At 51.6% G+C, this 14,824-nt stretch overlaps 1 protein-coding gene across 1 annotated transcript in view; it reads right to left on the bottom strand.

Moving 5' to 3' along the window:
- CFDP1 (craniofacial development protein 1) overlaps positions 1-14,824 on the bottom strand; it is a 49,597-nt gene that overhangs the window by 28,496 nt on the left and 6,277 nt on the right. The window contains exon 5 of the mRNA XM_032195866.1: positions 5,316-5,420. Within this exon, the coding sequence (XP_032051757.1) occupies positions 5,316-5,420 (105 nt within the window). The remainder of the gene's footprint in view (positions 1-5,315; positions 5,421-14,824) is intronic.

The following is a 14,824-nucleotide window of genomic DNA, read 5'->3' as shown; positions in this document are numbered from 1 at the left end:
TCGTGATCTAAGAGATGAAAGCAAATGAAAATAAGCCTCATAAAAACCTGCGCTGCCCTAAGGGAAAACGGCCCCACAACTTTCATTGGGGAAACTATCAAAGGCCCCGCTCTGGTGGGGGGTTGTTTGTATTTTATAAGACAGATGCTTTAGGGAGTCTAAGTCCTCAAATAGCTGACATTCCTTTCTGCTGAACCTCCAGCAAGGCTGGAAAAAAAAAAAAGAAACAGCTGATCCCAGTTAGTCCAGCCCGGGGATTCAGCTCAGCCACATCAAGACTGAGGAACTGAAGCACGGCACGGAGCCGTACGGGCACCACTGGACTTTTTTCCAACACGATGCCATCGCCCCGAGCAAAACCATCCGCACACGTGCTGGCATATCAAGGCTGCAGGACAGCAGGGGCTGGAGCTAGAGATCTCATTCATTTCTGCTGCAAACCAGAGGCCGGGGCAGACGGCGTTGACTCACTCTGCCTGAGAACGAGCACAGACTGCTCCTGGGAAACTATTTGCGAGGAGGATGTGTGGCGCACGTTTCGCTTTCGGTCTGGGACATCGGGTACGGGACTGGCTCCACGAGATCCCAGAGGGTGAGGGCGTTTGGCAATCCTAACGCACAGGCGTGTGGCAATCGGCGTGGGTTTGTGGAGGAGGACGAGGAAGAGGAGGACCCTTCTCTTCCACAGCGACCCAGCCATCGTTATCCAAATTTCCAAGCTTCCCTTTCCCTGCACACGCAAGCACCTTGCCACGCTGATCCCCACGGGGTAATTAATCCCAGTCCACCTTGCAAATAGGCCCAAGTACTCCAAAAAAGCACACAGCCTCATTACTGCATTGATTCCGAGTGGATTTGCATGAACCAGTGGACAGACACTAACAAGGAATAATTAAATCAAACCAAAAAAAAAAAAAAAAAAGGATTTAAGACCTAAAGAGAAATTGTTCACTTGGAGCAGCTACTGCCACATTTAATCTTTGACAACCAAAGTATATGAATAGGAAATAAGTGGAACTAGCTCTAGGGCACACGAATATTGCCCCTGGCTGGTTCATCCTGTTGTGCACTGAGAAATATGCCGTGTACTACTCACGTCCAGACATTTGGCTGCAGTGCAAGGGGCTGGGACTTCTCGGTCTGAGAGAACAGCACTCTCTGGAGCACAGCAAGGGAAGCGCACGAGGAAGCTGATGACTGAAATCCCTACCAAGAACAGAGCCATTCAGCTGCTCCAGTGACTATTTAAAAAAATACAACACCTCCAGCTACCCAGAAGGTCGTGATTATTTGCTTTATTTGCATCCAAGTTCAGCCCCTACATGTAAAACGTGCAAGTTTTCACTAAATAACCAGTTGGTGCTGAGCTGGAATTGGAATGCAAATTCCTGCTTTCTGAAGGAAAAAGGCCGCAGGGGCTGCTGTGAAATGAAGCTGCTCCCTGGAGGCACGAGTGCTGCTGCACTGCCTCAAGATCACCTGAGGTTCGGAGAACCTGAAGAGCCTGTGCCTGCCTCACCAGTGCCCGTTTCAGATCCCAAGGAACCGGTGTTAGACACAGCAAAGGGACCCAGTTAGCTCCAGCCAGGTCATGCAGAAAGAGAATCTTTTGCAAGAAAAGCTTCGGATGCAAAGCAGCCTCTAGAAGCAGCCAGGCTCGAGGGGAAGCGTAGCTTCCAAATTACATTAAGGAGTCAGATGCTGCAAACAGGCTCAAGGTCCTCCAAGGACAGCGCAAGGAGCTGACCCATCCGTCTCCTCCCACCAGGACTGCCACCACTTCTCCTCCCGCACACGAGCTGGGAGAGGAGCCACGCACAGATGTCTTCCTGCCGAAATCCCCCTGCTCCAACAGTAGCACGCCGCACAGTAAATGACTTCCAAAAGCAAAGCCCTGAAGCTTTGCACATCATTTAACGGCCAGCCTACGTGAGCTGCCCTGTTGGAGATTAGAGGAATAAAGCACTCACGGCTGGAGGTTATCTTGCTCTCTTTGCTCAGGGCAAGCATTTGTCTCTGGGGCAGAGCTCTCTTGCACTGCTCCTGCTGCCAGGTTTTGCACTGAGGTCCAAACCCTCACGGACCAAGCACCAAACCTACCGAAAGCTGTGGGAGCGGCGCTGCTCACTTCAGTCAGATTTCACCCTGCGTTTCTACCAGGCTGCAAGGAAGGCGTGAAGAGGCCCAGGAGGTCACGCATCCACCGCTGTAATTCCAGGCAGGATCAGACAGAGAAGCAACAGCTGGGCTGAGCGAGCAAGTCCACGTTTAATTACAAGCGGTTTCGGTAATGAGCAAACGCGAGAACAAAGCCAGTGCAAAACCTCCCTTTTTCATCCTGGCTCCCGTTCAGGCCGTGTAGAAACAGCTGCCTAGAGGGGGATCTCAAATAAGATCCCCCAGGAGCACTTCTTTCCTTTCATCTCGCACATTTTCGTGATTGCACAGAACCCCCATTCCCTAGGTGAGGTCCCCGGTGCTTCGAAAAGAAGCGAGGACTGAGCAGGAGGACCCAAACCTCCGTGGGTGCCTCCCTCACCCTCCTCCCAGTGTCACGCACACACGTACGTGCACACAGCCATTTTGCAGTTAAGCTACGTGGAGGCTCTCATTTACTTGAGCTATGGCAGGGTGTTGCAAAGCAGGATGACTAGCAGCAGGAAGCAGCTCTCGGAGCACCAGGGCTGCCCGTCGAGCTGTTGGGTCACACGCTGATGGCCAGGAGCTGCTCTCGCTGCCTCCAAAATGCTCAGGAGTGGTGACAAGGATGGGAAACAGGCCCTAAGACACACACACTGGCAAGGTTTGTGAGCACCAGGCCAGCTGCCACAGTGCTCTGAGAGCTTGGTGCCATGAGAGGACACGATGGGAATCGTCAGGAGGCTGGGAAACCACCAGGGCCCTGGGAACCGAGGGCTTCTGACCTCTCCAGCAAAGCCTGCTGCGAGAACTGGGTGGGATGTTTCGTATGCCTGGCTTTAATTACAGCCAAGTGTTTCACTTGGTCCCCTCCAGCCACCCCCACGTCCCTTACGAGCCGGCTTTTTATAGCGCATCCGGTGGGGCCGTTCAGCACATTGAGGAAATGCACTTTCAGCCCCAAACATCCCGGCCCCGCACCAGTGAGCTGCGAGGGTTTGCAGCGCGGGGATGCGGCGCCGGATGTTTAGCTCGGTGACCGCCGCTTTCCTGGATTGCTTCTGCCTGTTTAGAGAAAGGAAATACAATAAATACGGGGCAGGCTGGGTGCACCCAGAAATAATGCGAGCTGCTTGCAAGGTACAGGAGGAAAAGGCAGATGGGGAAGCAGCTCCGAGCTGTTCAACCCCCTGTACGCAGGGTGAGGTTTATTTATTTTTTTTGTTTTATTACAGTTGACACAAAGCTCCTGGAGGCTGACACCGGCTCGCTGAACTGTGGATGTCCACAGGCACATGCAGGATCCCTGATTATGTGCACTGCGGTGCCTGCTGGTGATGCTGACCCTGACGGGGACTCCATCTCTATGCACAAGAGAGAAACACATCCATCCTCCCACGTCAGTACTGCACGTAGCCAAAGGACACCAGTAAAGAACCAGCAGGACACGCTGGGCTCCGTCCTTCCCCCCACCAGGGCTTGCAGCTCCAAGGGGAGCAAAGTCAGGGCTTGGACAATAGCTCAGCACCTCAAACCTGTGCGATTTTCTTAGCATAAGGGACCTGCAGTTGGTTTTAAAGAGCACCGCAAGCCTGGCAATAGTTTTCTCACCTGAAAATACCCCGGTTAGCTTCCCGGCTGGAAGCATCGTGTTTTCTGGCAGGCTCAGAGACGTCCCTCAGGTACTATTTGAAGGTGGAAAGCTTCCAGACGGAGGGCACACGCTGCCAGGCTGCCCCAGAATCACCTGCTGTACCTTCTAGAGCACTGCTGGGCTCCTCGCACCGAGGTGACGCCTCTGCTGTAGCGTCACCACACCACCTCCAGCATATTCAGCAGCAGGGCTGGCTGCTCTGAAGGAAGGTGAAATCCACAGCCCTCAGCAACCCAGGCAGCCTCATATTCTGGGCAAGCGACAGTCACGGTGACATCAGGCGCTGGCAAGCTGAATGACAACCTAATTAAGGCTAATAAGGGCTCTCTGAGTGAGCCACCAAACCTGCCTGCACTCAGAGCAGCGGGGAGATCGCTGGGGGGACTGAGAGGGGTTTGGAGAGACCCGAGTGCCAGCAGGGCACAGAGCTGCCACCTGCACCCCCTCTGTGGCTGGCCAAAACGAAGCAGGAACACTGATCCAGCCCAAAGCAAGGCTCTCCAGCACAACGCCCCCACGCCACTTCGGTTAAAACCAGCCAGCTCTGCAGGGACAAACCGTCGTGTGGCACGGAGAGCAGGAGCCAAGCTACACTCATCTGTTTGTTCATTCATCACAGGAACAGCAGCTGCTAAGTCACGCACACGCCGCACGCTGTGCTCTCGCCACCCTGATGTAGCTACGAGCTGGAGGCACGAGTGACAATCCAGCTGCAGGGACTGAATCAGGCCCTATCTCGGGGAAAGGCAGCCTGAAATCACGCCGGGGAATGGCTCTGCAGCAGATGGGAAGGACAATGTAGGTATTTGAAGGGCCTTGCGTCTGCGTGACCAGCCCGTACCCAGCTTATGTCCTTCAGCTCTAAATGCAGATGGCTGACTTAATAAAAATCATTGTTGGGAGAGAGGCAGCTCCCCCGCTGCCGAGAAGCTCGCGATCTCCCAAGCTCACCACGAAGCACAGTGACACGTCAGAGGCCCAGACCTGACCCCTTTGTATCTCTGACAAGCAGCATCATAATCTCTTAATTATGTGCCAGAGCTCGAACAAGCAGCATCAAATCCACGCTGTAATGGCATTAGAGAACACTGGAGAGGCAGAAACATGTCTCATTCACTCCCCCAAAGTTTGTAAGTCACAGCCCAGCCCGTTGTGGCTTTTTATGGTCCATGGAAGCACCTTTCAAAGGAACTGCAGGCAACCTCAGGCATGTTCCTGGGCTACCTCCAGTTCCATCATGCTGCTCAAGACATTGAAAACAACATTTCCTTACAGGGATGAAGGATTTACGAGGATTGAGAAATTCAAGTCTGCACCTATGAAGTGAGTCACTGGGACTCACGGCTCGCTTCCCTCCCCACAGATCATCACCCCTTCCAGGCTCAGTTCTGCTCCCACTGAAATCCTGCAGGAAACAAACATCCAATAGCTTAAAATATCACAGGGCAGAGCCTGCAGTGCTGACTGGAGTGCCACATCTCTTGCTAAAGGTCCATACTGGGCAGAGAAGCCACAGACTCACCCAGAGACTGTTGGGAGGGAAGCTGGAGCCGACGACTGCCGCTTCTCCTGCTGCTTCAGAAAAGATTTCGCTTCTTTTGAGGTTGCATCCACTTCTTTAGTCACTCTGTTGGAGGAAACAGACAAACCAGAGTAAGGAAGAGCCAAATTGACAACAGCAAAAGCAAAGATCCAGCAAGGAAACACGGAAAACAAGTCCAAGAGCCGGGCTGCTGAGCACCCCACCTGCACCAAGATCACCTCCGTCAGCTGCAAGCTCAACTTCCACCTTGTTGAGATTTCATTGCAATTACAGCCCCTCTGCACTCACAGAAGAAAAAAGGAAAGGAGCAGCTAATTAGAGCTAGGGGAAGGATTTTTTCTGCACGAACAGGAGCGCTTATTCATCCAAACAGGCCAGCCTCACTCCAAAGCACTGAATGCTCTGCTCGGGTCACCGGGGGGCAACTCCAGCCTCTTAATTGGGCTCTTGATGTCCTCATTTGTTGGACAGAGGCAGCCCTTCTGTGACAGCTGTTCTGCCACCCACGGTACGCGGGGTTGGCCACATCTGCAACCCACACTGGAGCAGGAGCCTGGTGCAGGGGTGGGAAAGGAGAGAGAAAGCTCTGACGAGGCAGGATGCTGAAATGTGCTCTCATTTCCCAGTTCATTTTTGTTTGAGGCCCTCGGGGTGTAAAATACTGAACTTCAAAAAAAACTGTAGATCTATATGGCATCTACAATAGGGAATGAATTATGATCACGAGAAAGAATCTCCAGAAAACCACTCAATAATTAATTGTTGGAAACCCCAGCTACTTTAGCCCCCTCATTCGCACTGCCCTGCCTCCAGCAACACGCTTAGCATGCTTTCAGTGGCTCTGAATGAGGTTACCCTGGTTTGCCAAGCTAACAATTTTGCTCCCTTCAATAACAAATCCGTAAGCCCTGGGCCTCGATCTGCAGAGAATAAAGACCTGAAGGAGGCAGCCTGACTCATGGCTTGGTCAGCCCAGCATCAGGCCCCGTAGCTGAAAGCCTCACCGGTCGCAGGATCTGTCTTGTTAAAATTCAGGCCAAGAGCTGCTGCCTGCTACCCACTGAAGCAGCTCCTGCAGTGAGTCCGGCACCAAAGCTGGCAGCTGGGGCAATGGCACGCGAGCCTGCGGCCCCAAAGCTCCCTCCTGGCAGGAGCTGGCTGCAGGATTCCTGCCGGACCCCAGCACACGCAGAGCCAGCTGGATCACTGCTCCAAACGCTGGCAGGGAGGAAAGCACAGCGGAGTTATTTGTTAAGCCCAGAGGCATCAGCACCCTGAAATCCCACTCGCACAGACCCAGCACGCACACGTCCCCTGCTGACAGGGAATCAGTGCAGAAGCTGATAGGGAAACTGTTCTTCCAGCTTCTCCCCAGACAGCAGACACGATGGAGAAGGCACGTTCAGACACAAGAATTAATGCTTGCACTGAACACGTCCTGCTCAGCCCCGTGCTGCCAGCATCGAACAGATTAACCCCATTTCCCCCTCTGCACGGGCACACACCTTCCAGCCCGGTGGCAGTCGTGTGAACAGAGACAAATCCCACGTTATGAATATTCAGAAGGACTCGCTGATCCGATCGGGAAGGAGCTGGTGGGAAAAGCAGTTCCGGAAGAAACAAAAGCCCTGATGTGCCGTCACCACTCCAGCCATCCCAAACACACCGCCCACTCGCAGCCCCCAGCAGCCACATCATGCAGCGATCACCCCCAAAGGTTGCTCTGTGTGCATGGATTTCCTCCAGCAGGATGAACTCGGCATCTCCACGCAGCCACAATTCCCCACGGAGCCCACCCTGAGCTGAGTACAGCCCCGCAGCCTGTTTGTGCGTGCCGCACCACCCCGGTCAGCCGCCCACCACCGCTCTGAGTCCCTGAGTCACCGGGAGGAACAGCAGGCACACAGCTGGGGAGGCACAGCACAGCAAAAAAGCATCCTGGGGGAAAAAAAAAATCCCTGTGCTGGCCTCCTTCAAAGAGCTGCCAGGTCCTCAGTGCAGCCTCAGCACCTCCTGGGCCAGGTCGCACACCCTGCGAGCTGCTGGGACTGGGGCAGTGTTGGATGAAGGATGCAGCACCTGGAAAGGCAGACGATGTGACAAGCAGCACCCGATGGCACGTGTTGTGCTGGGAGGTGACAGCCCAGCTCCTTGGGGTGCTGTGTGCTCGACTTCCACAAGCCCAGGAGAAAGCTGCAAGCAAATAGTTCACAGGATCTGGGTGCGAGTGATGGGGAGCAGCTCTGCAAAGCTTGCTGCAGAGCAGGACCTGAGCACAGGGCCCCTGGTCTTGTCTTAACATCACGACACCTTCAGCCTGCTCCAACCCAGAGACAAAGCACTTGGTTCACTTTTTTTGGCCTGTCGGTGGCTGCTCAAAGTGTATTTTTGAGACTGTTTGTCGCAGCGACAGAGCTGCAAAGCTGTGTGCAACCTGTTCCAGCAGGACCGCCCGGCTGGGGACAGAGGAATGCAGCAGGAACGCGATTAAAACTGACCTTTGGAGGCAACGCCATCACAAGACCCCCTGATTGCCTCATAAAACCGAACAAAAGCAGCTCCCAGGCAGGCTGGGGCTGGGCTGGTGCCAGCAGCCCCGGCCGCTCCACCAGGAATGACAAAAGCAGGAATATTCAAGGGCTTTGCTTGGTATTAGCTCAGGTTATGCACATCTCATCCTTCCTCACATACCAGGCCAGGGAGGGAAAAAATCCTCTGGTCTGCATTATTAGGGGAGACAATAACTCCCCATGCAGAAACCAAAACACTTCTTGCTCCTCAGGGGTAGCCGTGAGAGCCGTTAATCCAGCTGGAAGAAATCACAGTCATTACTAAGGAAAATTACAAGACCTTTCACTTTTAAATACTCCACAAATAACTGTTTGCCCGGCTGTTTACTGGGATGCCATTCACACATTATAATCCAGGAATAAACATGAAAATAAGGATATTGTCAGCAATAAAACGAGGAGCTAGTGCCTCGCCCACTTGCAGACCCTGTAATTCACACGCACAACCACTCGCTTCATCACTTCCCCGTGAAGATTTCGTTATTCTGCTGTGGCATTACATTGCTTAATGAACATGAAGCTCCAGAACATGAAGCACCTATCCCCAGGTGGCTCGATACAACGGCATTATTCTAACCAAATCACCTGGGGTGCAGCAGGCTGAGAAAGCACGGGCTGGTATTTGGGACTGGGAGCTGAGAGGACAGCCAGGATCCCTCACTGCTGCAGCACAAAGGTGCCACCTCCACTGAAATCCGTGCTGAGGATGGGCGAGCACAAGTGGAAGCTCTGGAAAACGCCAACTTTTTACCCCTCGTGCTCAGGACACTCCGTCCTCACTTGGGAAACCTGCCCCAGTTTAGACCTGACACAATTAGAAAACTTTCCACATCATCCTCACGCTGGTAGCTCTGGGGAATCGCAGGCAGAGAGGGGGGAAACGAGGCTAATTATCCTTTTTCAATATTCCCCATCTGTGCGTAGCCTCATTAAGTGGCCCTCCAGCTTTCTGGAATGATCACTTGAGGATCAAACAATACTCATCTACAGGAGTTTGTAAAAATAAAATAAAATAAAATAAAATAAAATAAAAATAAATAAAATAAAATAAACCACTGAACCCTTCTGAGCCAAGAAGAATACTGCCTTTAAATCCACTTGGAGGTGGTTTTGGGGGCCTCCCATGCTTGCAGTGCCATGGCCTGGTGCTCTCCCCAGCCAGATGCACCTGCCTGGTGCAGGTGGCTCCAGCCCACGTGTGCTCAGCACCTCCAGGGAGAGTCAAGCCTCTGCACAGCCAGAGCTCCAGGCCACACCAGCTGCACACTGGATGTGTATTTAATGTGTGCTGGATTACCTGATGGAAAGCAAACAGAGCAAAAAGGAACAGGTCCCCAGCGCTCACTCACATTGTCTAATTTCAAGGTAAAAGGTCAGTTTTCCCTCTTAAAATACAAAGAAAACCATTCTCTGAACCTTGCTCTTCAAACCAGGTGGGAGAGCTACTCCTTGGGAAACGGAGCCTGTTCCCTGAAGGAAAACAGGCAAGATCAGGCTGGACCGACTGCTAATTCTGCGGGCTGCCTATCTGTGTGGAAGCTGCTGGCTGGTTTTTAACACGAAACAAATCTGATCTGAGCTCTCCTGGAGTCAGGCAAGGGCCACGCTGCCTGCCTGGTGCTGTTCCTCACAGCAGGTGTGTGCTGCTACCCACCCGGTCAGCCCAGCACCAAAAAACCATCCACCTGAGAAGCAGCAGAAGCAAATGGTGCCTTAGCAGAAATAATGCACTGAAGTGCTTATGAAATCCACGTCCTCATAAGTCTGAGGGAGCTGATCACCCCCAGCCAGGGCACAGGTCTTTGCCTCCCCGTTGCCTGGAGCTTCACCCACCTTGGTTCTAAGCATCCACAAGCTCTGTGTCTCTGCTCGCTGCCTCCCCTCATTTTTATTTGCACCTCCCCAAAGGGTTACTGCAAATTAGGGAGCACACCTCGAAGCTGAGCAGTCCAGGTGAACGAATGGATGCTGCTGCTCTGTGCGAGTGCGACAGGCCTCTGACCCTGTTAGCCACGAGCAGCAAGCACCCTGACAGCAAGGCAGATCCCTGCAACCCCTCAGACCCTGCAAAGCACTCAGCATCCCTGTTATGGGTCCCTTTTCTTGCCTGGGGAAGAAATGTTGTAGGTTCAATGAATCAGGGCTCAAAATTCACTTACAGCTATGAGCACGGACACAGAGGTTACACAGATGGCAGCAGGAGCCACCACACCACGAGGCAGAAGCATCCCTGTGGAGGAAAGGCCAGGCTAAGCCTGACTCAGTTTGTAACGTGTTAATGAGATAGCGAGGCAGGGAACAGCTTTGCCTTCCCTTCAGGCTAACACACAAACCCTCCTGGTTCAGAATCTCAGAGTAAGAAAAAAAAAATCCATCTGGCAAGCTGCACTTTCCAGTAGGGGAAACCCCAAGCCCATGGGCTGCAGAGGCGGCTCTGCCAGCATCTCAGCAGACATCAAAAGCCCCTTTCTGAGCCTGGAGCTGTCAGGAACGAGTCGGCAGCGTGGAGGAGAGGGAAACACGGCCAGCAGTGAAGAGCTGAGAGCTGAGGCCCTGCAACAAAGGCACAAACAGAGGGACGAAGGAGCCCCTTATTGCCCAACAGCAAAAGAGCAGCTGTGTGACCCAAAAAGGTCACCGAGCACCTTTTGTTTCCAGCCTTAAAAGTCAGGAAATTGTCTGAAAGCCAGGTACAGGAACAATGTCCCCTCCGTTACGCACTGGGAAAGGGAGGAATCCTTTCTTAAGCTCAGCACTCACTGTTTCCACAAGAACTACACAGGCCACAGGCAAAAAACACTCAGAGGAATCTGCAATGGGAGAAGGCAGCTGGTCATCCAGAACCTGGTGCTGTGCCCAGATCCCACAGGCTTGGCAGAGTTAGTCTGCAGGTCAAGATGTCTTTTTGGAGATGCTTTGAGGCTCTTTCCACCTTTGGAGATCCCAGCTGAGCCCTCTTTTCCATCGCACTGATTGCCAGCAAAAACACAGACCCAACACCAGCGCTCACCAGTTGTTTCCTTGCAAGCACCAAGCCGTGAGAGCAGCATGAGCTGACTTCCAGCTGGACACCAGCTCAGTCACTGGTGGGTTTTCAAAAGCACGGTAACATAAGGGAGAAAGACAGGAGTCAGCGTGCTCCTGAATGCCAAAAACACCCTGGACAAGCCTGGCACTGCTATGTGACACTTTGCAAGTCACAGCCCCTCGGTGCTTCAGTTTCCCAGCTAAGCAGGAGCCCCATCTGCACATCCCTTAATGAAAACCCCTGACCAGAGCTGTTCACGAGGCCATGCCCCTTCTCAAAGCACATTAAGCAGCCTGTGACATGATTTACTTTAGGAGCAAGTGCTCTGGCTTAAATTTCTGGTTGTGTTTTGTGTCCCCGTCCATGAAGTTTAATTTCTGCAGCAAACCTCTAGGGAGTGAACCAGCACAAAGGGAAGCTCCAGCTCACACTGAAGGACCTCAGCTCAGGACCCTGTCACATTACACAGCATTTGGATTCCCCAAGGAAGTGCTGAAGCGTCAGGGAATTGATGCACGCAGAGGAAAGGTTATCAAAACGTGCCCCCAGGACCTTTTTGTTCTTAAGCCTCTTTTGCAAGGTAGCATATTTTCACTTACTGGCTTCCAAGAAAAAAAATCAATAGCTTATTTTGGAACTGGAAAAAGCCAATACAAGCCACGGATAGCCGAGGCATGCTCTGACCTCTAAAAATAACAATGTAAGGAGAGGAACAGGGAGGCTGCTGCCTGCTCTCCACTCTGCCAACATCAGCACTTTGGGGCTTGTTTGTAGAGAAGTTACCCTCATGTTTTAGGCTTCCACCTCTGAACAGCATCCCACCCATGTGCCATTTAATTCCGGGTGGTTTGAATCTGTCTTCAGGTCCCAAGGCAACATCCCCAGCCTACTGCTCAGAAGTGCTATGTCACCGGGAAGTGGTTAAAGCACATTTCTCTGCAAGCCCTTAGCGAAAGAGGACTGAGGATAAAACCCTACAGACATACAGCATCGCCTGTCATCAGACCAAACCAGATCTAATGGTCCTCAACGAGACAATGAGACTTCGGAATGGCTTTTCAAGGAGTTACTGATACTCATTATGCTGAGTTTTCCCTTTTTCCTAGCTACTGCAGTGACAGCCATTACAAAAAGCACACCAAAATACAAGGAGTGGTCTCTTCCTCTGCCCTGATCAGCTCAGATTGCTGCCTTCCATTTTTTATCTCATCCACCACGTCTGGTGGAAGCTGTGTTTCACTTTCTACCCACTTGTAAAAAAGGGTTTTCCAAACACCACACGTTCTCAGCCACCTTCTCACTCACAGGTACAAACATCACATCAAAGGCTTTTGCAAAAAAGCACTTGGGGAACACGTCACACACACGGACCTCGAGCTCAAGCAGCCCTCCACCTACATCACCACTACCCAGATGTGCACCCAAACTGCTGATCTTCCTCCTGATTTTAAGAGCAAATGTCTTTCACTCAGCATTGCACAAAACCCCACGAGCACGGAGCAAATGACCAAGTTTCACACCCAGCAAGAAGCACGAGCATGCTGCCAACTCCGTGCTATTCATCACCAGAGCTTCCTGAAAAGCATCAGAAGGAAAGGCGAGAGTTAACGGCGTTACATGTTCTCTCAGAGCTAATTAGCCTAACACATCTGACTGAGCCATGCTGAGACCACAGAGCAAGAACACAGATGGACAATTACACATTTCTTCAATTATTCTGTGCCAGCTCTAAATCCTGAGACTTGGGGGAGCAAATTCCCTGCTCATTTCCCCCCCCTCCCTTTGAAATAAATTAACTCCACCATCCTGAGCAGTGTCCCCACTCCAGCTATCACCCAGACAAGCGACCCTTACCCCTTTTCAAAGCAAAGCAACAAAGCAGGAGGCAGTCCCCCAAACTGCCTGGCTCCCACCCGCTTTGTTGCCCAGCTTCACCACATTTGGTCTCCTTGATCACACGAGGAGCAGAGAGGACCAGCAGCCACAGAGAAGGAAATAAGAGGCTACACAAGGCTTTGTGAAATCTCGGGCTGTTCTCAGATGGCCAATGACAAAGGAGAGACACGTTATCAGGAAAAGGGCTTTTGCCAGCACAAAAAAGCCTCCAAGAGATTCCAGAAAACAACCTGCCCACCACCACACCACTTCACCTTCACTTCTACTGCTCCAAAGGTCCTGAATTTCACCATTAAAACTCATTACTCCAACTTAAAGCCCAATTTCAGGCCCTTAAGGTCCATCATACAAACCATCTACTCTGAATAATCTTTTTTTTTTTTTCCTCAATCTTGAAAGCAAGCTGAAAACCTCTGAAGCAGCAATACAAATTGAGTAGTGAGTTTGTTTGCAGGAACACCCTAGAAAATAATTTGCAAACAGGACCAGATGAAAATCAGGTTCTCTTCCATCCCACACGGCAACTATGGCTGTTGAAATATCAACCTCAACCAGTACAGAAAACCAGTAATTACTACAATCATTTAACTATTTGGTACATTTTTAAATTTAAACAACATTTATGTACATCTTTAGATCCCTATATTCTGCTTCAATGTGCACTAGCCCCACTGTTGGGCTACGAGCCCTTTTCCTGGCCCTTCCCAGATCTATTTGGTACACGCAGTGTGTGAGGGAGGCTTGGATCCCCTGGGAGCCCAGGTCACGAGGCACAGAAGACCCAAGGAATCAGGGGGCATCTTCAGCTCCAGCATGCCTCAGTTTTCCTATTCCTAAATGGGGAATAACAATTCTTAAAATCGCTTTGAGACAGTCAGTTCTGTAAGAAAGCTAAGGATTTTCTTCCCTTTCTATCTGTAAAGCTTTCAAGGACTTCAAACACACATCAGAGCCTTCTGTTCCTTTGTATGTACCTCTGGACTAAATGCCTCGCTGAAACCCACTTGAAAACAATCCCCAAAAGCAAACAATATCCGTGGAACTGGGTCATCAGCAGCCCCTTGGGGCAAGAAAAAAAAACCCCGCCATATGCTTGGTGATTTTCAGGACCGAATTTAGCCTGAAAGCTGTCCCAGTGAGAGCACCGTACCCCACCGAACGTGGGCCCTTCCTGCACGGACTTTTTAAAGCAATGGTAAGCTTTAATCAGGCAAACTGAGGAATACTTTCAGAAGCAGCCTGAATTAATCAAGGAACAGGCATTTAAGAAGCGGATAAAGATTACCAAGATCAACCTGGAAAGATGAGCTTCATTCAGACTCAGCCAAACCTCGTCCATCGGCTCAGCCTTCAGACACGGAGGTACCTGAAGAGTTGCTGGACAAACATTTACCTGTTATGCAGGGTCCATAAAACAATCCCCACCTCCCTGGCCCTACACATTTCTGGCCCAGGGCCCCGTGTCCTGCTGTTTGGGACAGGCACAATGCCTTCAGCACTTGATGGGGGCTCAGTAGAAGGACATGCAGCTTGGAAAAAGCTTCTGGTTGGATCTTTGCACCTGCTTATCTCAGCATCTTGACGGCAACAGAAAGCTTGTGCTGCAGACAGAGATCTTGAAACCTTTTTCCTGAAACATTTCTACAGGGATCCAGGCCCAGCACCCTGCCAGCAGGCACAGCTTGCGTGACAACTCTGGCCCCAGAGGCGGTGAGAAGCCAGGAATTGCTCACATCAAGGAACACCTGCCAGACGTGGGAGAGCTAAAAGAAATGGGTTCAGAGCACACAAGCACAGCGACGATGCTCAAGAAAAGGCTCAAGGGTTAATGCAAAGATCTGACCTGGGAGTTCTCCAGGGGCCAGTAGCAGCCATCTCTGAGATGTTGGCTGTTTGCAGAGAGCACTGGCAGCAAGGACTGGAGGGGAAGGGACCAGAGAGCTGAGGTCTGAGCACCCAGCCTACTGGGAGCTCTTCTGGATCCCAAAAATAAG

The sequence above is a fragment of the Aythya fuligula genome, chromosome 12 (genome assembly GCF_009819795.1).
Source record: "Aythya fuligula isolate bAytFul2 chromosome 12, bAytFul2.pri, whole genome shotgun sequence".
Taxonomy (NCBI): domain Eukaryota; kingdom Metazoa; phylum Chordata; class Aves; order Anseriformes; family Anatidae; genus Aythya; species Aythya fuligula.
The sequence above is the reverse complement of the archived record's forward strand: the minus strand, read 5'-3'. Positions and strand labels throughout refer to the sequence as shown.